Source organism: Epinephelus fuscoguttatus, linkage group LG6 (genome assembly GCF_011397635.1).
Source record: "Epinephelus fuscoguttatus linkage group LG6, E.fuscoguttatus.final_Chr_v1".
NCBI classification, from domain to species: domain Eukaryota; kingdom Metazoa; phylum Chordata; class Actinopteri; order Perciformes; family Serranidae; genus Epinephelus; species Epinephelus fuscoguttatus.
In genome coordinates, this window is record NC_064757.1 from 27,235,660 (window position 1) to 27,259,488 (window position 23,829).

General features: G+C 40.9%; 1 protein-coding gene across 4 annotated transcripts in view; it reads left to right on the top strand.

The window, feature by feature from the left end:
* grid2 (glutamate receptor, ionotropic, delta 2) overlaps window positions 1-23,829 on the top strand; it is a 713,868-nt gene that overhangs the window by 602,713 nt on the left and 87,326 nt on the right. For all 4 annotated transcript variants that reach the window (XR_007449482.1, XM_049577883.1, XM_049577882.1 and 1 more), the window contains exon 12: window positions 15,930-16,068. Coding sequence is in view for 3 of the 4 variants with exons in the window: in XM_049577883.1 (XP_049433840.1) it covers window positions 15,930-16,068 (139 nt within the window). In the remaining variant the exon portion in view is untranslated. The remainder of the gene's footprint in view (window positions 1-15,929; window positions 16,069-23,829) is intronic.

The following is a 23,829-nucleotide window of genomic DNA, read 5'->3' on the forward strand; positions in this document are numbered from 1 at the left end:
CCTTTTGTGCACACACAAGAAATGTAAGAGCTCCGTAATTTGTCAGCCGAAATATTGATACAGAGGTGCAACAAAAAAAAAAAAAAAAATCAGAAAAGTTGATTGCCAGATTTGGTTGCCAAGTTGCTGATTGCAATTTGAGTTTGTTATGCCAAGTGTAATCAAGACCTCTCCTGTCAAAATAAAAAAAAAAAAAAAAAAAAAAAAAATTGGACGACAGTCATAAAACAATCAGTTAAAATCTCATTTTAATTAAGTCCTCTTGCTGCTAGAAACATAAATGCAATTAGCACGAAGTTACATGAGTTGAAGCCTAACTTTCAAATCAATATAATCACCCCCCATCAACTTTTGGTAGAATGTAGTAGAATGTGTGATTGTTTGTTTATTGAGTTTTAGATGTTGAGAAATGTTAGCAAAAATAATAGGAATAATGTGGACACTGTCATTACCTCTCCCCTTTTAATCATTACCCTTTTTTCTTCACGTCTCATCTTAGGCTCCGATCAGACGGCGTGTTTTAGCAGCCTGGGGCGGCTCTTTGTAATAGTTTTCAATGAGAGTGAATGCTTTCAGTGATGCTTGATGATGGCCTCGCGTTTATCCGCTCTATGCACCTCGCGTTTTTGCAGGAGCACTCTGAACGCCTTGAATTTAAAAAAAAAAAAAAAAAAAAACCTTCATCTTAGAGCGGAAAAGCGTCATCAATGATTTCCCATTGTCAAATCAGATGAATTGAAAGACGGGCCCTCTGTGGCGGAGATGACAAACAGAAGTGGTGTACGTGGTTTGTCCAAAGCTGACATTAGCTCACTTTCAACATCGCCTGAGGCAATCTACAAGACATATCTTACCAACCATAATTAGGCCTGACGATTGACAGCAGATTGTCAAACTGCCTCTCATGCCACTCATTCTAAAATAACCCTGGAATTGACCATCGTCCAGGCAAAGCTCCTGGACCAGCTGGTGGTACTCCCTGAGATTGCTGCTCTCTCTGAGGGTCTCCCATACCCACACAGATCTCAGTTTCCCTATGACCAACATACTATTTGGGAACAGCCTCTCGCCCTCAATCAGAGCCAGAACTCTGTCTGATCATTTTTATGCACATTTTAAGATACAGATCTGTGAGTTTGCTTCACAATCGTGGCCTTATTCCCCGCAATCACCCCGACACTCTTCTAAAAGCAAACATTTTAGAAACACACACATAAAACTTGCATATGTAATTTGTTTATGGTTATACAGTTTGGTTTATATTTATATTCCATCATGTTTTGATGATGGTCTAAGGTTCTTATACGAAATCAGAGAGCATGCTGGGAAGGGAGATACCATTAAGCACATCTCAGAATCGTAAACTTCATGCATCTTAGCTCAAATCCACAACATTACCGGCCCGTTGGATCCTTAGAATGGTGGAGCTTGAGGGCTTGAAAAAATTGCTAACCACATGGAAAATCCCTCTTCGCTTTGGCTGATAGCCAGGCGTATTAAAGGCAGCACATGTACAATGGAGAGATTGAGGAGCAGAGGGCAGGAGAGGTGCTGGAGGAGGGATGCACGCACTCCGTCATCCTCCTCCTCCTTCCGTCTATTCTCTCATTTTTCCCCTCGTCACCCCGGCCCCAACACCGCTATATGTCTGTTCCAAGTTGTTTATAATCACTGGGACACCGTCAGTCGGGAGCGATTGAGGTGCTGGAGGAGAAATGGATGGTAGAAAAAAAATAAATAATTCCTGCAAGTCATCAGACAGTAGAGGGGTATAATCTGAGGCAGTGGAGGTACTTGCTCAGTGGTGAGATTCGAAGCTTTACAAGAAAGCCACATACATATAAAAACCCTCCTGGATGTGCCTGCCGCTCTGCTGGTTTCAAAGCCGCACTCATCTGGAGCTACCTTTAACTGCAGCATGTCAACAAGGATGTGGAGGAGGAGGAGGAGGAGGAGGGGGGGAGTGAGAGGGGCAGGGAGAAGAAGTGAGAAAGGGAGGCAGGCAGAGAAACACTGTGAATGTGTTTGATGCAAATGAGTTGGCTCATAGAACAATTTCGTGCTCCAAACCTGCAGGAAACAACAGCTCCTGTATCTGACTAATTTTTCATCCCTGTTTCCGGCTGTCCCTGTTTATTTCACTCAAAACAAATAAATAACTGTGCACAGACACATGTTTGTATGCTTTCTGCGAGTGTGTGCGTGCGTGTCTGTGTGTTTGGCTTTGATTCTGTTTGCCTCATGAAGCCTCTGAATTTGTTGACTCAAACAAAAAGAAGTTCTTTCATTGTCGGTAATACTGTAGCTATAATGATTTTCTATTCCTATTTATTTTTGCTGGAACCTGCCTTATGAGTTCAGAAACTGGTTATTACTGACGGTGTGATATAATCAGTGTCATGCACGCACACTTTATCAAACTCATACATGTTAGGTTGCCTGGAGATACTGGAAAGTGTTAATTACTTGTAATTTCAGATATAGGAGATTATGGTATTTGCCGGAGCACGAGCAATATGGAGTGTTTTGATTTAGATTTAAAAGGAAAATATGTTTTTCTTGACTTCAAGTAGCTTCATGCACTTGAGGGTTATAGCTTTAAACAGTTTTTCTTGTGTGGAAAACATCTCATTTCTCCAATTTCTACTTTCTTCCCGCTCTGTTCACGCAAAGCAGACAAAGTAATGCAACATGCGATCATACTGCGTGAGTAATCATGTTTAACTTTTTGACTTTGATGAAATATTTTTAAGCTCTGACAATGAATAAGTCGTTTCTTTAATGAGATGCTGTTGCTTTGAACAGCCTGCTGTCTTTGTATGGTTTGAAAGATTGCAGACATCATTATTTTGTTTTAAGACTAACAGCTTTGAGAAAACATCTTTACAGAATATTTTGGGTGAAAAGCTGCCATCAATGTTTCAGAGGAAATATAAAGACCTGCTGTTTTGTAAACTGCATTATTGGCAGAGTGTATAGTGTGAGGTGATTTAGACAGCAAGAGAAAGTTTGAAACATGACATAATTGGGTTACACTTTACTTGAAGGTATCTACATAAGAGTGACATGACACTGTCATAACCATGACATGACACGGTCATGAACCTGTCATGAACATTATGTACATGTTATAAACGTTTATGACTGCTGTCATTAAGTGTCATTCGTTTTTTGTAATGACAAGTTGACATTGTTTGGGTTGTCTCGATTATGACAACTTGACATTAATTAAAGTGACATTACCAGAAGTTGTCTTTGTCATGACAACTTGACATTAACAAGAAATGCACCTCTTTTTGTGTTCATGACAAGTTGACATAATGATTATTATTGTTATGACAAAGACATCTTCTGGTAATGTCATCCTGGTTAATGTCAACTTGTCATTACAAGGACATCCCAAACAAATTTAATGTCAACTTGTCATGACAAAGACAACTTCTGGTAATGTCACGTTAATGTCAACTTGTCATAATCAAGACAACCCAAACAATGTCAACTTGTCATTACAAAAACTGAATGACACTTAAAGGTAGGGTCTGGAGAATTTTCCAGTTGCTGTTTGTAAACACACATTCAAATTCGGCCCCTCCTATCAGGCTCAACTCTCCCGGCTGTATGGAGCCCGGAGGTACGGAAGAAGGCTTCACAGAAGAGGTTCAGGCAAGGCTCGCGCTGGTGCATGCTTGGACACGCTCAAACACGGCATCTGCGCTCTCTCATTGCGCTGGGGAAATCTCCGCCCAGAAGCGGTCCGAGCTCACAAAAACATCAAAATACAGTTAAAGGGCAGGAGCTCTGCAAACAGAGTCACCACCACACATGAATAGAAGCCCATAGGTGATGATTAAGCAGGATTTCATTTGTATATGTCTATATTTTGTTTTGTTTGAAAATCCTCCAGATCTTACCTTTAATGACAGCAGTCATAAATGTTTATGACAAGTTCATGACAGTGTCATGTCATAGTTGTGACAGTGTCATGTCACCCTTATGTTGATACCTCCAAGTAAAGTGTTACCCATAATTGTTTAGAAAAGGCCTTAAGTTTTCTGTTCCTTAATAACCCCAGATTCAAAGAGCCTCACTATCATCGGGAAGGGCTCAGTTTTCTGGCAGCACAAAGACAAGTGAGAGCACCCCTACATGTTGGTATTTTGCTGATGCTGGTTGCATGTCCCTTTGGTACTGTACACGTGTGTAACACAACTAGAGAAGAACGATGTGAACAGTCTTTGGTATAAATATTTAGATTGGCATGAAATTAAAATTAACTGTGAGCATAGCATGGCAAGAATACGAGTAAAGTATTCAGCAAAAGAAAAATAGGTGATTCCTATCATCACTGTATCTCTCACCCACTACTGCTTTATATGAAACCCCCCTTCCAGGCGTTTTTTTGTTCTGGTTTTGATGTAGCCTACACCAACTGTAGCTGTCAGTTACAGCTTTTGTGCGGATCATTGAGTTACAAAATAAAAATATGCAATACTACGCATGAAAAAAAACATGACATGACCAGGAATTCAATATCTCAAGAAATGTAAATTCAGCATTAAAAGTCAGCTGCCTTTGGCAGCACATTTTTTAATGCTGTGCAGTATGTCTGTACATTGCTCCAAGGACTGAACAATATGGCAAAATCATCAAATTAAGATTTTTTTTTTTTAGATCAATATTGTGATTGTGATTCAGTATGCAATTTAAATATTAACAGTTCCTTGTCTTCTGTTTTCTTTCCTATACACAAGAAATTAATCATCCTACAATATCACCAACTCATCAGTGAATACACTCAACATATACAGTGCTCTCTCATGTCAGCCAGGCTTACATGTTATGATGTAATGAGATGAATTTATGCATGAATTGATATGATTATCATATATTTATTTAGCTATGGAATTGTTCAAACCTTCATTCACAGTAGAATATTTTAGTGTGTAACTTCAAACCTTTCAAACATGTAAACATGACCTGACTTAAATGAAATCTGAAAACAGAACAATAAAGCACTGCATAACAACAGGCCTGGTGTGTGAACATAATATATGAAAAAATAAGTATGAATCTTAATGATCTCCAGTCAGTTCTGTCACAAATCACACAAGCTAAAGTGCACGTTGACTCATTGTGAACATGTTGTTATAACCATTCATACTTCAGCTTTCAGACCACGGTGTGGAAGCTGAAGCATGAATGCTGGTCTAAGCTGCAGCATTTCCTCATGGACAAACTGAAACCTACATTGTATAGTTACCCCTTCAATCAGGAGATACTTGTTCTGACAGAAAAGAACATGTGCACAGGAAATGTAAAAAGCCTTTGTTGATTAGACTACATCATGATGTCATATATTTCAAGAGGGTGGTAAAGACATAGTAGATTAGAGAACCTTCCTATGGAGGCTAGATGCTGCTGGTGGTGGTAGTGGTGGTGATGAGATGAAGAGCTGAGGATCTAAATGTCAAGAGGGGCAGGCTTTTGATGAGCTCGTCCTGGGCTCTGGATGAGGTGGCTGGAGGTGATGGGGGTGGAGGAGGGCGCGACGATTCTGCCTAAAATGACAGCTGACAGAGGAGAGTAGATTTGAAGTTTGACAGTAGCAACAAGAACGGTTGAAAGAGATTGTGGCAAAGTTTGATTGGCTACCTAGAAAGCTAACGCCCATAATCAGCTGATTGGAGGAAGCAGTGGAATGAATAAATGAATAAAACATAAACAGTCATCCTGATTGAACTTACGCTGAGCTTCATTTGACAGCTTTACTGTAATTTACTCTCTGCTCCAATCACCAACACCTGTCTGCTCTGAGTTCATCCACTGCCACTCTCCCTCTCACTCAACCACACACTCAAAAGGCACTAAATCCTCCTCTCCTACAAACATGTCATATCCAGACATGTGGATTGCACTTCAACTTGTTGTTGGCCATTTTCACATACTATAAGAAGAAGATATACTTAATAAATCCTTGAGGGGAAATTCAATTTTTTCACTCTGTTGTCATAACATCTATTCGGACGGGATTAGTTTAAGGTGGAGATGTGGGGTGAAGTAATTATTACCAGGGATTTTAGTCCTGTCCGAACGCGCCATGTCTGTAATCATTACGGATAATATCAGTTGAAATTATGCCGACTTTTACCTTCTGTAAAACTGTTCGGAGAAAATACCTTTGGTAATATTAATCCCATGTGAACGCGATCCTCTGTAAAAATGTATGTACATTTTTCATCAAGTCCTGTTTACAACTAGTTTTCCATGTTTTTTCAATGATGGAGACGCTTGAAGAAACATTTGGTGTTGTCGGCAGTCGTGATAGTGGACATTCTTTTAATGATCGCATAGCCCTACGTGGGAGACCAATCAAAAAGTTCGAGAAGAAAGCACTTTTCAGAGCCACGAAACTTGTGGTTGTGTTATTCTTGTGTTCACACAATCCTGATCATGGGCAATAATTCATATTGGGCTAATCATTAATTATTATTATCTTTCAGCTGATGCTTACAGGAAGCAACATAGCATGCACATGCCGACAGGGAGGTGACGCCAGGGCACAAACCGAGTTAACACTCCCATCTCTGGTAGAATTACGGAGATTTCTTATCCCGTGCAAACTGAACATTTTTATTACAGACATCCTGTGGTAGACTGACATTAGTCCACATCCCTATGTAAAACTAATCCCGTCCAAATAGTACTTTATACACACAGGCCCCAAATACACACAAATTTACAAACAGGACCTATACATGCATTAAATGAAGAGATGCCATGGTAACCACTGTGATTGGTTCAGCTGTTAACACATAAAAGATGACTAATGTCACTGACTGTGAAGTTTATAATTTATCTTCCATTTCATCCAGCTCTTGTGCCTAATGGTATCCTGGATCCATATAAATGCTTTTGTGATTCAGCTTTTAAAATAGAACCTGTATTCTTTCTTTCGTTCGTTCTTTTTTCTTTTTTTAAAAAATGTCAAATCGTTTTTACTTTGACCTCGTCAACACTAAGTTTCTTGACCCAGTGCAGCACTCCCTATTTTTCTTCAATGTCAAATCTTTTTTGACATTTTTACCTCTGATTTGTACGTAATGGTACACTAATGCAACGGTCTTGCCAGATGCTATTTATCTGTATCTATTCACCTATCTGTTGTGAATCTATCACTGTACCGCCCTGCCAGAATGTCCTTCACCGAGACACTTTTCAGGGCTGTGAAAGAAAAAATTGTCCAAATTGTACTTAAGAAAGAGAGGAAAAAAAAGAAGTTACATCATTTTGTGGCAAGATTGCAATGATTCCAACTGGGAGCTGACATCAGCTGAACATATTCCAGCTCTCCTTTCCTCATTTAAAAAGCTCTCATGAACTGTTCTAGTCTTCTTTCATCCAAGAAAAACTGGAGTGTGATGCTTTAACTTTGAAGAGGAGCCTCGGAACAGTTGGCAGCGGGAATGTAGATTTTAAAAAATGATGGAACGTTTGATAGAAGTGGATTTCCAGAGCTGTGGACAGACACCGTGAACTCTCCTCACTGTCTAAAGTTGTAGAAGGAGAAGCAGAGTGCGGGAAAGAGGAAGAGAGATTGATAATTAAAACATGCTGCTGCTGCTGATGCTGTTGTGGGGTGAGATTACACAGCCACGTGGCTGCACAAGTACCTCTCAGCACACTTCAGAAAAATAAACTAGTGACTGAAGGTGCCTGTTTACACTGACAGAATGCAGGGAAGAGTGTAGCAGCCATTGTCTACAGGCCACGCATAGTAGCAGAGTTAGTCCTTATCACCAATATGTCCAGCCACTATTGCCGGCAGTTCACCCCCTTTGAATCACTTAACACTTGACAAATAGGATAAACTTCTCCATCAGGCTGCTGTACTCCCTCTTTCCTCCTCTGCAATGCATTGTTGTCATTAAGATTTTCTTACAAAACACCTGTACATAACAAAAGACTAGAAGTTAGACATTGCAAGCTGGATACTGTCTGATGACTTTATGTTGCTGTTTTGTAATTATAGTGGAAATTATAGTTAATGAAGGACAAATTATATTGACTTATCTTGTAATCACTTTTTCATACATTGTTTTAAAGGGAAGCTGTAGGTGGTGATCCATTTATTAGATAAAAAATTATTAATGATAATTATAGATGTCACTCAAACGGTGCCTCCTGTCCTCATTTTGTTCTGAACAAACTGAATCCTTTACCGTCAAACTATGTAGCATCCTGATTGTTGATATCAAAGTGAAAAGTACATAAAGAAGTGACTTATGTGTTGACATAATAATCCATCAAGCTATCATATCAGACGGAAATGGGCTACTGCTTGATGTCAAGTAATCACAGACATATACAGTAATTAAGATAAGGAAAAACAAGAAATCAGTTCAAAGTATTCTTTGAAATTTGTCATCGGGGGGAATTTGGTGCTCGCCAATATCTCTTTTGACCTTAGTGGAGATACAAGAGACACAGGAATTATACATTAATCTATTAATTAACAGAGTTGGGACAGGGTTACCTCCCTCTGTTGCTCTACACTAAGTTCCACTCTAGGTTACTGTGCTGTAATGCAGGGCTCGGTTAATTATGTCATTTGAAAGGGGTGACATCTGTACATTATTCTGACATTGTCTGCATAAAACCAACATAAAAGGCATAACAAAGAAAATGGGAAATACATAATCCAACCTATGGTCATAAGCTCTGGGCAGTGACTGAAAGAATGAGATCGCCGATACAAGCTGCAGAAATGAGTTTGGGCATCCAGAGGGAGCTCAGAGTAGAGCCACTGCTCCTTCGCATCGAAAGGGGTCAGTTTGGGTGGTTCGGGCATCTGATCAGGATACCCCATGGGTGCCTCCTGCTGGAGGTGTTTCGGGCACATCCCACTGGTAAGATGCCCCGGGGCAGACCCAGAACATGCTGGAGGGATTACATATCTCAACTGGCCTGGGAACACCTTGAGGTCCCCCAGGAGGAGCTGGAAAGCGGTGCTGGGGAGAGGGACGTCTGGGGTGCTTTGCTTGGCCTGCTGCCCCTGCGACCCATCCCTGGATAAGTGGATAAAAATGGATGGATGGATGGATGGATAATAACAGTTTATTGGCGCTGTTTCTCTCTGCTCTTTCTTAACCTAGAAATATCAGTAATCAAAACATTAAGATCAAGACATAGACTGTAACACAGTGATCAGATAAAACTAGCTAATTAAAGTAAAATATGCCGGGATTTTTAGTTCCCCTTTAGTTCCTTCCTAAAAAATCATTAGCACTTAAGGCTCACAACACTCAATCATCCAGCAGATGGTACAAAGGACACCACCGAGCCCAAGCACCGACTCTTACTAAGAACAGACTCAACTCAAAGACCAGAAAAAGTCAAAAGTAACTCCAAAAGTAAGTTAATAAAAGTTTTACAAGCAGTAGTGAAAAGGCTCCATGCATGTCTCAACTTGTACCAACGTCCTCCACAAAATGTCCTGGCCTCTCAGTCACCTCATCAGATTTACTGCACGGATACACGCAAGATCAAGGGCGTTTTGGCCCAATTATGTTCCTCTCTGATTAGTTTGTTCCAAAACTGAGGGATGAGGGTTGTATCTGGTGCTGTTGCATATCCGAGGACTTGATGTTCTTGCTAGATATTTGGGCACGTTCCTAAATGAGCAGATCAATTACAATCAACAGAAAGGAGATGATCAACATAATACGTTTTTGCCATATAAATCACATTACTCTGATGGTTTAAAAAAATTGGTCGAAACAAGTTAACTTAGATAAAACCCTAACATAATTGTAGTTTTTCTGCACTGCACATTTTTATTAAAACTATATCTAGTCCATTAGTCATCCGCTCAAAGTATTCTGGATTATCTGTCTCTCAGCTTTTTATTCTCCCTCTTGTTCCCTTTTTCCTTGGGACTCAGTGACACACTCATCTGTGTTTTGTGTGTTCATTTAGCTACATGAGCCAAAAGGCAGGAAGATAGGAGATGAGAATTAAACCGGAGATAGAGGGAATGTCTGAGAGAATCTTTTAATAAAAACAGAGAGGATTAGAAAGAGGTGGAAGGACTAATTACTAGCCAAACTGCTCAGCAGCCAAGAGTGGGAGACTGCAGCTTGTGTAGTGGTGAAGTGGTGCCGGGCAGCTCTCAGATTTTATGTAACTGTATTTATGTTAAATACAGCACTGCTAAGAAAAGATTCTCAAAGCTTAGCAATATGACAACCAAAAGGAGATAATCTTAGGAGTACTGTTAAAAGAAACAAGCGCATATCACAAATCAAAAGGAATAAACACGATTTAAAGGCAGGCAAAGGCATCTGTTGGGCAGCTCAGAGGCCAGCAAAGTAGTCAATCAGTCAGTCACACAGTCAAAGGACCAGGCTGCCAGCCAGCTACCTAATGAACCAATCAGTTATGTAGACATCCAGCAATCCAGTCACTCAGTCAATCAAAGAAAGCACACAGGAAGTAAGCCACACATAAGGTTCTGCTAATAGTAGTGGAAAAAATACCATCTTTTTTTTTTTTTTTTTTGAAAGAAACATTGATTTTCAAAATGTTTTGCAGTAAAATAGCACATTTAATTTTGATTTTGATTTCCTGTTTCCAGTGGAGTCAGATGAAATAGAGAAATGTTGTTTGCCCGCAGCTACAGGGGAACACAGCAGAGAATGAGAGGGGAAGCATGGAGAGACGTGGTGGTAAGAATGGAGAGCTATATTGAGGGGACACAATAGGGTGCCTTTGAAGCTGCCAAGCTGACATCTACAAAAGCTGCTTCATGCTAGCAATGCCTCCTCTGGAATTCATAAACATGCACACATGCAGACGGAGGCACACACACCTTCTTACCTTTGACAGGAGTTTTTCCAGGAATGCAACCATAGGAGCACTTGAAAGGTGCCTTGAAGAATGCCTTGAAAAGATGCTCCTTTACTCTAAGCCTTACAGACAAGAGTCACCATTGGCTTCGTTTAGTTGTCCTGGTTAGCTTAATTGAAGGTATCTCTACAGAAACACAGCTAATTTATTCCAACAGTACATTCACTCAGGTGTAAATACAACCAACAAACAATCAGAAGTCAGTTTATCTATATACTGTAGATTTCAACTAATCAACTTCTAGTGGTCATCGCTCCATTATGCAGGATTTATACTTCTGTGTAGAGCCTATGCCATACTTTATATCGTATCCTGATGTGCACCTCCCCAGAAACCATTTCCCTCAGTGGAAACCAAGCTTTTATTTACTTTCATTTCACAGATAAGAAACATACAAAATTGCATTTTAAGTCTAGTGTGTGATTTTCCCTGGCCTCATATGAGCAGAAGAAATCTCTTCTTGTCGCCAGGCTAAAACAGTGTAAAATGCCATAGTCTTGTGCTAATAACATTAACATGTTATATTTGTTTGGAAAACGTGTTTAATATAAGACAGTTGTTTTGTCAGTGAACCTTGTGAGTTGCAATGGAGCCAAATTTTGTAACATTACCTTTGTTAAATGTTGCTGTTGTCCCTGGCTTCATATGAGTGGAGGAAAAGTCTGCTAGCCACCATGCTAATTAATACAATGTAAAATGCCAAAGTGCTTTGTCTGTGAATGCTGCAAGTTACAGTGAAGCTGATTTGGGATTTTTGTGTTTGAAATAGTCTCTATTAAGCCATGTTTAATGTGTGTTTTGAGTGTGACAAAAATGGTTTTGATGTCTATAATAAATTTACCTGTTCATGACAACTGTATGAGGGATTGATTTTTATATAACTCACCCATTTAAATTTGTCCAAATATGCCACCTTGGCTAAATCCATTGCTTTTATACAGTCTATGGGTGAAACCTCATGGTGAGTTCAGACTATACTGAGGTTGTGTGTAAGCAGCAACATGTCCATCAGGGCTGCCCAGTCATAGACTTCTAATATACAGCACACATGTTCATCAACATGTTTTTTCTTTCTTATTTATCCTCATGGTGCTGTTGTAGTCAGCACAGGGAAAGAATTTATTAAAAGATACAGAAGTGTACACATACTACATAGTCCTGACTCAATTCCTCACCAACTTGAAGGGTTTGTTGATTGCCTGTATTCCTCCTCAATGGTGACATCCATCTGGGTGTATTCTCCTGTCTGAAAGATGGTTCTGATATAGCACAGTATGAAGAATGTTCCCAGTGATTCGGTATACTGTAGTATGAGAGTTAATAGCACATTGCAGTGGTAGCAGCCACTTTATACATTGGTTTAATAGATCAGTGATGCGTGACTGTAGGTGCATGAATATTTCATGTCCTTTGCTTGACAGAAGGAAGGTGTTTCTATACAGCACCACACTGGATATTTAGTTTTAACTTCACACATATAATTCCTCGGGTCAGCTCTTCCCATGAGGATTCAGACTTTCTGTGATGTTGACTATCCATCCATCCACCCATACATTGTCCCTCTCCCCAGCAACGATTTCCAGCTCCTCCTGAGGGACCCCAAGGTGTTCCAAGGCCAGATGGGATGTATAGTCCCTCCAGCATGTTCTTGGTCTGCCTTGGGGCCTCACCTAAGTGGCTAACAGCAGTTACTGACACTTGAATGGTGAAGAATTCAGACAGGAGATCCGCACACTGCTCCCAGTGATTTTAATTGTGCAACATTTCAATCTAACAAAACTCTTCACCAGGTATTATTGAAAAAAGGTGAAGAATTTAACCATAAAAGTATTTATGTGTTCTGCTTATTAACATGAGCATTAGGGCCGGGTATTGGTGTTGTAGGAAATGATCTGGTACCACATAGTATAAGAATGTCTCCAGTCAACAATACCTGCTTTCAGTTCTTTTGAGTGACAGATCCCAGACTGTCGCAACTCCTACAACACGCTTTCTGTTGCTGCCATTTCCAAGGCCGCTCTCTTCCTAGTGAACAGTCAGTACAATGTCTGCCCTGTTAGCATGAGCTAACGCAGCAGCAGCAGCAGTGGACATCCAACACCAAGCCATTAAACAGTCTTAAACACACTACAACAGCTTGGTCTGTTGTTAAACCCGGTAGTAGTGTGGTGCTAACAGTTAGCCCTGTCATTGTGTGACTCCTATCTACTGTCCCGAGTGTGCAGCTCACACTCGCGCCGCAGCAGCTACACCCCATGCAGTCTGTGGTGTGTTGAGGTCAAGTGTGGTGTATTGACAGAGTTGGTAATTGAGCTCACAGAGATGCCAACAACATGTTCAAAAGTATGGCTATACTACAAGTCTCTCTATTCAAATTATGGGTATTAATTGAAGTACTCTATTAGTATCAGTATCACTTTAACGGTACTGGTATCGAAATATTTTAAACGATCCCCAGCCGTAATGAGCGTAGAGTGGGACTGACACTGACAGCATGACAAGAACATAAATTATTGTGCACCTTACTATTTTTGCAACATTTTAAGAGCTGATTTCTAAGTCTGTAGTAAACCGGAAATATCTGACATTTCGGCACCTTTAAAATCAATGCCAGACCAGTCTTCAGGTAAACTATGTCAAGGGCCTTTCATCCCATTTCTCAGTGTTCAGTTAGTTTTATTGAGCTTCATAAATCCAAGTTAATATAATCTCTTACAGAGATGTTACCTCCGTCTGTCTCCCTCTGACTCTCTGTCCCTCTCGAACACACACACACACACACACACACACACATACGACCTTATCAAAAAGTCTGTTGTAGTTGATCTTGATTTGATTCAGACACTGTCCAGGGACAGAGGGAACCATAAAATATCCAAAAGAACCCAAACAAAAGTCTGCCCACCTTCAGATTTTTGGGATATTTAGATGTCAGAACTCAGCAGAGTCATTTTCCCAGCTGTATTAAATATTCTATAAAAGTAAGTTGTGCAGCCAGAAATCAACATGAAAATTGTTCAGAGACTCCACAATAGGGTTTTTTCTGGTAACTTAATCGGTCCTCCATGGATATTGCCAGTGTGAAACCCCAAATCCCCAAATACCTTCTGCGGGTGGAATGATTCACAAAGGTCATGTTTTAAAAGCTGTTGAAGTCCAAGATACTGCAGTCACGGTTTGGCATATATTTGGACACTTTTGGCAGCCCACGTTAGGAGAAAAAGCATCTGTGCCTGCTGCTTGCATTCAGTCCTGGAAAAGATTCAATTCATCTTCCTGCTGGCATATTCACAGTAATTTCTCATGAATAGTTAACCACATGAACTTTATAAAAAATATTATTTCCATATTTATTATATTTTAATTGATTGCCTGCACTCTGCATTTTCTTTCTCTGAAACCTATTTGATACAAAGGCATATATGTTACGTTCTATATGTATATGTGTTTACAGAGACCAGAAAGAAATAGACACAAAACATAATGCCAATGCTGAGCAGGTTACAGGTTAGACATTTCTCGTTGTTTTCTGTTATTTTATAATCTGTCTCCAATAAGAGATGCCAATCTCAGTTTGGATACCAGATAAAAATAAATGACACATGAAATGAAAAGAGGGATTTCATAACCTCAGGGCTGTATATGTGACTCTCCAGGGAAAATGTTCAAAGAACCACAAAAGATCATCACATTTTAAAAACACACAGCAGACCTCAAGATGTCAAATAATTCTGCATAAAAGCATGCAGCATAAAAAGGAGAATAGCACACAGGCATACATGTAAAGTGATTATTTGGACTGAATATATAGGGTACAGTACTTCACATCACTCCGCCTTCGGGCTCGTTGTAAAGCCTGATGTCAACAGCAAATGTATTGCCTGGGAAAGATACAGTAATGCATAGAGAGGGAGAGAGATAACAAATTTGAATTAAATCAAATGCTGTAAGTGATGCAGAAAAGGCCTGAAAGGGAGATGGAAAAAGCAGGAAATCCATTGGAGAGAAAGGAAGATAAAGGGAACATGGGATTACATGGGTATCACATGTGATTGAGTCTGAACTGGAGGAAGTGGGAGCGAGGAGAGCATTGTCTGTCGGTCTGAGTCCACTTAACAGGGATCCCCTGCTACAAGGATGAATAAGGCTAATTTCTAACATGCTACAATAAAGGCAGTGAGGGAGAGCTCACTGGCTGCAAATCAATCATTACTCTCTGCATTTCAGTGTATGACTAGCACAACAGAAAAGCCAAAGATAAATGTATGCTATTTTCTTTCCTGATTAACGCACAAATAAATAGATTTTTTGTTTGTTTGTTTTTTGCAATGGCCAGGGTTAGAGTGACTGGCATTTTTTAAGGCTCGCAGAAAGCTGAGGTGGTTAGTTTTTTACTTTAGCACAACAAGATTTCAGAGGACAAGGCCACAAAAGCTGTTTATAACACAAGACGGGGATAAAGAGGTTTTATATGTGAAGACGGACAAGCCACTTTTCATTGTAACGTGCTCCAGGCAGCATTAAATCCTAATGGGAAAGCCTGACAAGCATTTACACATTCTGTTCAGATTGATCAAGACGTTTCTCAAGATAATTTATCGCAATGGCACATTACATTTTTTAACTTCTGTCCAAACAGTTGTGCCTGCAGGCATTTCGAGAGTGATTGTGTATAAAGACGTTCCCAGAGAGTTGGAGACAGTTGCATACACAGGCCACCTTTACCTCAATATATAAATGTTATCTTTCTCAGAGATGTTGCAAAGATTTGTGCTTTTGATGTCTTTTTAGAAGAGCAAAGATTGAATTCTCTGTAGTGTCTCCCACTTTATGCTGCCATGTGAAGATCAGATCTGTGCCAAAGCATCAGATCAGTTCTGTTAATCCAAACATAATCTTCCAGGATGTGCTTTGCTGTTTTAACAGCTTTTCTTCCTGCAGCTAAGAGTTGCTTGTATGCATCAATGTGATGCCTTTTTTGACTGTGACTGTACATTAGTTTATGCACCTTTCTTTCATTTCAGGTGGAGAAGTGCCCTACACCACTCTAGCTACGAGGATGATGATGGGCGTTTGGTGGATGTTTGCTCTTATTGTCATCTCTTCATATACCGCCAACCTAGCAGCCTTCCTCACCATCTCACGCATAGAGAACTCCATACAGTAAGTATCCAACCCATTGGTCTTGCTCGGTCAGTGGTGGCAGTTGGTTCTGTGGCTTTAATTTCTGAAAAACTCAGTTCTTTTGACAAGGGATGTCCCAATCCGATCTCAAGGATTGACATCGGGGTTGACCCAAGGCATTTTTTAACTGATCAGGTTTGGCTGTATTGAATTATAAATAGCCCAATCTGATCCTCTGTTTTACATCAGCTGTCACACAGATGTTTATACTTGCAAAACCTTCATGCACAGCAACGCTGAGTGCAGCCTTCATCAATTCTCCAACCCTCCGCTGTCTGTCTCTCCGCTCTGTTTGAGTGTAAGAGCAGTGTTACGCCCCAGTCTAGGGGTGTTAAAGGTTAACATAAAAAGTGAAACAGCGTGCATGTATGAGTGAACAACATGAGCAATTTATTGCCAATGCAATTGATCCAAGTGTTGATTACAGAAGAAAAATGGTTTTCTGTGACACGCAGGTGAAACAAGAAATTCATGCACAGTATTAAGCAAGGACCTCAGTATGACCGACCAGTTTGGCAATACATGACGCGTTTCCTGCCGTAAAGCAGATTTTTTTCCGCGAAATTTCGATGGCAGAAGCTTATTACAAAGATTGCAAATCCACTAAGTAACCTATGTAAACGCTGATAGTCTGATTTTACTGTGGCCATTACCCTGTGCAACCCACCTTATTTTCATAATGATATGTTAGGAAAAAATGCTGTCTGTTGCCTCTTTAACATGCTCACTGAAATGAAAACGCGAGTAAACAGCGACCGTTTGCGAGCACTACGTGAACACATTGCTTGGGGTGTAAATGAGGCCTTAAAGAGACATAGAAATGGCGACAGGGATTACTAAGAGGGTTTGTGATTTTATACATTATCATTAAATGGAGAAAAAAAAGCATCAGAGAAACAGCTTAGATACATTTTTTTCGTAATGCTGAGCTATTGTCAAGCTTAGGTATACATTGGATTGGTTTTAATAATGTACTTGAAGTGTGCACTGTAAAACTGTATAATCTGGGAGAATAAAAATAGAAGAATCAAATTCAGACTGCAATAGCAGATACTGAATATTAAATGACTCGAATTGGGATCAGGAGCAAAAAACACTTGGTCTGGACATCTCTACTTCTGACAAAAAAAATTTCTTTAACTATTCCACATCAACCGTTTTCATTATACTTAGTTATACTTTAAAGGTGCACATCACGTCTAAACAGATGCTCAAGCACAATGCAATTATGCACACACACACACACACACTTATGCTTACTCACACCTAGTTTGTGTGTAGCTGTGCGTGCATGACAAATTGTTTCTAACACACAGAGACACACTGCAGTCTTCCCCAGTGTGCTTGATTGTTGCTCAGTGTGGAAATCCATTCTACCAGGCAGGTGTAATGTATGAGAGGCAACACACACACACACATACACACACACACACACCATTACTTCCCTATCCTTTCCATCCTTTCTCCCCTCCTCCTTCTTCACACCATCGTAGGATAGTAATTTCCTGTCTGCCCCAAGTTTGGATCTATCACGGTGTGTGTGTGTGTGTGTGTGTGTGTGTGTGTGTGTGTGTGTGTGTGTGTGCGCGTGCTTCCAGTGATGAAGATAGGGAAGATAAGGGGGAACAGAAAGACAGAGAGAACCAGGCCAAGTGTGAAAGAAAGTAAGAAGAGAGTGTTTTTGCTTGTTCCCCTCAGGTTGGGGGACAGAGGATGTATCAGGGCAACTGGCAAAACCTTCTGCTCTTATTTTGCCCCGCAACACACACACACACACACACAAACACTGACACACACATTATTTCCCTAAGCTCTGTGCCCTCTGTTTATCTATCCTTGTGATAATATGTTTGCCTGCTTCTCTCCTGGTGGCACAAGGAAACACTCATCTCTCATTGGACTAATCAGCATGCCGAAGCATCCGCTATGCCCGGCAGTGCCACAGTTAATTGTGCTTGGCTTTGGAATAAACAACATTTATTTCTCTAAATCTCATCACTGTCTGTCTCTTAATTTGTTTCTGTCAGTTTGTCTCTCCGTCTTTCTCTTTCTCCCTCTCTCTTCCGTCTCAGGCAGACCACCCTCTTTATCCTCCACTTCTGTCTCCACTCTCTTTTCCTCTCTTGTCTACATGCTGTCCTTTTCCCCTGCCGTCCTTCTTTCTAGCCCTCTGGAAAACATGTAGAAAGAAGCTGTTCCTATTTTCTTTTGTCTGTCTTTTAGTTTGTTTCTTTCTTTAAAGTTTGTTGTCATTACCGAGTGCCTCTCAGTTTACCGCTTCATTCAGCAACCATTGAGCTAATTAAGGATTTCCATAAATTTTAATGCATTATCTTTAATGTGTTGACTCTTCTGGGGTCATTAGTGGCATAATTGCCACCTAAACAGCAGCACCCACATGGCCTTGGGTCTCCAAAGATGGGTGGCGGGGTGAGTGCCGAGAGGGAGCATACTCAAAACAAACTGAGAGGAGTCGTAAAGCATAACAAAAACCTTAATGGAGAGATGAAGAGCGAAGCCGAGCGTAGAGAAAAAAGAGGATTGTGATGTTGTGATTAGCGTGCACTTTTATCTGATGAATACTTGATTAACATATTACGCAGATGGAGCGAGAGCAAATGGTTTTGTGAGTGACTGATTGAGAGAGTGAATTTGTTAAGTATGGAGAAGAGCAGGAAAGCGAACGCATGGACAGGAAGGGAGGAGAGGGCCGGGGAAGGATGGAGGCGTAGCTCGTCTTTGTGTCTCAGTGAGCCGTCAGGACAGACAGGGTTTTTAAGTATTAATGCCCTTGTTTCATCCTGGAAATGAAATAACAAGTGAGCGTTCAGAACCCTCTCTGGACTATTTCACGCTTGGATGTTTTCCCTCAATTTCAGTGTGAATCCTTTAGGAAAACAGTGAGGGATGGTGGTGGAGAGCGACAAAGAGAGGGAGCATGAGAGCAACATACAAAGAGAGAGACAAAACGGTATAAGTGTTACAAAGAGAGGAACTACATGGAAGAAAAGATGAAATGGATTGAGTCGAAAAGGGGAGGAGAGAGGCAGAGAATAGGAGGGGGAAAAGGTAGAAAAAGGAGAGTGGAATGAAGCAGGGAAGGGGAGAGAGGGGAAGGGGTTGGGCAGTGGTGAAGAGTTTGAATGAGAAATGGATTTTGGAGGAGTAAAATGAGAGAAAAGAGGTGGCACCTGTTGAGAGAGGAAAGAAGAGAGGAAGAATTGGTCAGGATGGGAAGATTGAAAGAGGGATGGAGGGTTTGCAGATAAAAAGCTTCCTTTCCTGGCTCAATCTCACACGGCTGCATCGTATATCATGGTAGCTACTGATTGCCAATAAAGTCAATCAGGTGTTACAGTTGTCTATCTGAGCATCGTAGTGGCTGGTGTCTGCTAAGACAGCAGAGTGCTCTCATTGGTCAGCAGCTCATTTGTACCCTTTTTCCATTGTCATTCTTGGCTGCGCAGAGGAAGGCCATGCTGCGCTGATTTGTGTTTACATTGTCAGTTTAGTTGCGCCGTGCCACGCCAAACTGCGCCGGAGATGGACCTTCTCTGGAGGTGGTCCAAAAGCCGGGCCGCCCGCCCTCAAGTGGGTAGCGGTGATGTCTCGCTGACTGCAGCCAACCCTCATTCTCCTCCCCAAACAAGTGTGAACGTTGCGAGACTCTACTCACCTTGTGGCTTCTACCTGAATCTCTTTGAAGTTTAGTTTCTCTCCTGCGTCCTCTATTTAACTTTTGATAGCTGCTTTATTTTACTGTTTCATGTTTACTATCAGCTGTATTAGAAGTTGCTGCTCGAAAACTCAACATTTCCTTAATTTGCTGCTTCACAATGAAAGTTTATACATAACAATAAAGGACTTTTATTGTGAGGAATCTATAAGAAATGAAATGTATTATTATTGTATTGGCAGAACTTTGTTAGCAGCTTCTCTTCAATAAAGGTGAGTCTAACAATGCTGCAGGGAGGAAAGTGAAAGCAGGAACAGCCACAGTGAGATATTGATGAAGAGCTGCAGACAACAGGCTCTTACTGCACCTCTGCAAGCAGCTCACCTCCAACAGGTAAACTTCTTTTACCTGCCCTGCTGTGGAAAAACACATGCAGCAAAAATAACAGGGGACTTTAGCCGTGGATCAGCCCGCTGCTTTTAAACGGCATCACACACTTAAAGACACACCCTCAAGAAGGTAGCCCTGTTGTAATGGAAATCAAATCCCTGCTGTGCTGGGATGATGGCCCAAGCCAAGCCAAGCCAGTCTAGCCCCTGACTGTCAAAAAGCGGTATTGGTTTCTTTTGAATGTTTTCTAAAGGGCCATACAGTAAAGATTAACTGTCACACTGTTACTTTATTGCCCTCTGTTGGTGAGAAAGGGATTGTAGCTGCACTGTCCCTTTGAAAGTGTATGGAACAGTTGTGAATATTACACTTTCACAGCAGTGCAGAAGCTAGCTACTATGAAAGTACACAATAAACATGAATAAATACTGAAGAGTAACACATAATGGCATTGCTTCACACTGACCACCAATAACATATAGAGATAAGACTTTAATTTGTGATAATAAAACTGGCATATCTATGACTGTGCAGCTCCCAAACTCCTCTAATATTTGCAAATAATGCAAATATAAACAAAACTTTAACAGCATTAAAATCTAACTTGCGTACTCTAAAGACCTCTTTTCGTCGTTGAGGGGAGAAAAAAAACCTCTTTGGGTTTGGCTTAGGTCCGCACAGATTGCTTGTTGTTCAAGGTTGCACAGCTGTCTGCAGTGCTTCAACAGCCATTTGTTAAAAAGTTAATGAACTGATCAAGGCTCTACTGCCTATACCCAAATTAATTTCCCTACAGAATAACGGAGCCAAGATCATCTTTGTCTTTTGGCTTTTGAAAAAAACAAAAGTGCATCCTTTGACTCTCTGCAAGTACTTGTAGAACAGTTTGTCTGTTAACCTACTTATAAAACACAAAGTGGCATAGAAACTTAAGTCTTTTCAGCAAAATAAAAGATAGATTAAAAACAGCTGGAAAAAAAAAACACTTAGTTGTACGCAGTGTTCCCCTCAAACGTTAAATAGGTTTTGCCTTAGTCTTACCAATAGATTTCAACAACGATGACCAAATATTCAGAAACAAATATGTACACACAGCAATCACACACATACCATCTGATTAACATGCAGTTAATCTATATCTGTCTTCCTCTCCCTCCCTCTGTCTCGTTCTCTCTCTTTCCACACTCACACACACACACGCTACTATTTGTCACAGGATACATTCAGCTGCTGTTCACTCCATTTACTTGCTCATTGAGCTGCTTAGGGGTAATATAATTGGTTGCAAAATGAGCTAGCATACACACAGGACAGAGAGGCAAGTGTGTGCAAACACACACACACACACACACGCACGCACTAGATTCACACCAAACATTCCCAAAAAGACTATAAAGCACAAAAAGCATACATGCATATCTCCATGAGACAACATAATCAATCCTGGAGGAAGATTACACTTTGATTTAAATGCATTTTGGGTGATCAGACTGCAGTCTAATAGTGCTTGACCACATGAAAGTACAGGTGTAATTGCAAGTGACTATTTCAAACCATTGCAGTAGCAGCCCCGTTCAGCTGTTGAGATGAGTAGACTGATCGGACCTCTCTAGATACAATCTGGAAACAAGATACATTTTGTGCGTAAAGGTGTAAAGGGGGTCAGTGTCTGTTTAGATGAAAATCCATCCATCCATTTTCATCTGCATATCTGGGGCAAGGTCACGGGGGCAGCAGGCCAAGCAAAGCACCACAGACGTCCCTCTCCCCAACAACAATTTCCAGCACCTCCTGGGGGACCCTGAGGCGTTCCCAGGCCAGATGAGATATGTAGTCCTTTCAGCATGTTCTGGGTCTTCCCCGGGGTCTCCTACCAGTTGAACGTGCCTGGAACACCTCTAACGGGAGGCACCCAGGAGGCATCCTGATCAGATGCCCGAACCACCTCAACTGACCCCTTTCGGCGCAAAGGAGCAGCGGCTGTACTCCGAGCTCCCTCTGGATGTCCGAGCTCCTTACCCTGTCTCTAAGGCTGAACCCAGCCACCCCACAGAAGAAACTCATTTTGGCCGCTTGTATCTGCGATCTCCTTTTTTTGGTCACTACCCAGAAGTCATCACCATAGGTGAGGGTTGGGATGTCGATGGAGCAGCTCTCTCTTGACCACGATGGTCCAGACACAGCGCCCATATCACTGCAAAAGCTGCACCAAAGTCTCGGTCCATCTCACGCTCCATTCTACCCGTACACATGAACAAGACCCTGATATTAAGATCCAGACATTTTATAATATTTGAGTAAAATGAATTATTGTAAACACCTCCTATGCTGTCATGGTTTTTGTCCACTCTTCCAAATTTCCCTTCTTTGTATGACATGACATCCTCTCATATGTCTGTAGAAATACTGTAGGTGATATGAAAACATCACACTTGGGCATTGTAGCCACAGCTGAGGCTGTTCTTTATAACAACCTTCAATGAACAAAATAATAACTATCGAACAGGATGTTCTGTATTTCAGGGATATCAAAGGATGAACACTGGGGACTGTTTTTCATTTTCCCAATACTCTGTGGCGAGCATTTTGGATAGGCGCTGTTTGGTTTTGAGACTTGCACCATATAATTCCCCCTGAATATTTTCTGTTATAAGTTTTGGTTATTTCTCCTGTGAAACTTGGACACATTAATCGAGGTTAAGTCACTGTGAACACATTGTAATCAGGACTTGTTTTGTCTCAGTAAAATCTAAACTCATCTTTAAGACATGACATATTTCTCCCTCTCCCTGCCTCCTACACTTGCTCACACCGTTAAATAACAAGCCCAGAGTTACTACCCAGTGAAACCAATTCACAAAGGGGGAATCCTGGTCAGAGTGTGCTGACAGGCGTGCATATTCACAAGGGAGTAGTGGGGAGGGGAGATTATTAAGGCCAAAGATTAACTGATGGCAATAAAAGATTCATGTTCACGGCAAAGTTCATTAAAATCTTCAAAGGTTTTTTTTTGTTTTAGATCAGGTCAGAGAGATAGTAGAGGAGGGCATGAGAAAGTAAGAGGGAGACAACCGCAAGAGCCGCGACTTTCCCTAAAACATCCAGATGTGTTATTTCACGTGTGTGTTTTGAGTGAGCAGCCTTGTAATAATGCAAACTGTATCCACTTATATGTGTGCTTGTTGTTGAATCTGCTTTGTGGGTGTATTACAACAGAATTAATGAAGTAAGATACAGTACACTTGTTCTTCATTAAGCAGGACATGTTGAGCATTTTTGTGCACATGTTTTGTTTTCAAAAATGTGTGTCTCTCAAATCCATGGGTGGTATGTAGCAGCCATTTAACAAACAAACAGTAATTAGTTCCTGTAATGGTTCTCCATTACATTTCTCAGCGGCCAAACTCTTTGAGAGGCAACCCAAGCACTGTTGCATTATAATTAACAATAGCTTGTGTATTCCCCCAGAGGTGGCAATTTATGGGTGAGGGGTAGAGCGGGAGAGAGGGGGGACTAGACAGAGAGAAATAAAAAAATAAAAATACAAGCGAGACTGACTCATGTTCTTTTTCATTTTGACTTCTTTTTTGTGTCTCCCTTTTTCTTGATATAGTTGTAAATATAAACCATGTGCAGTTAGCCAAGCCATCTTGCTCAGCACTTGGAGCCGTGTG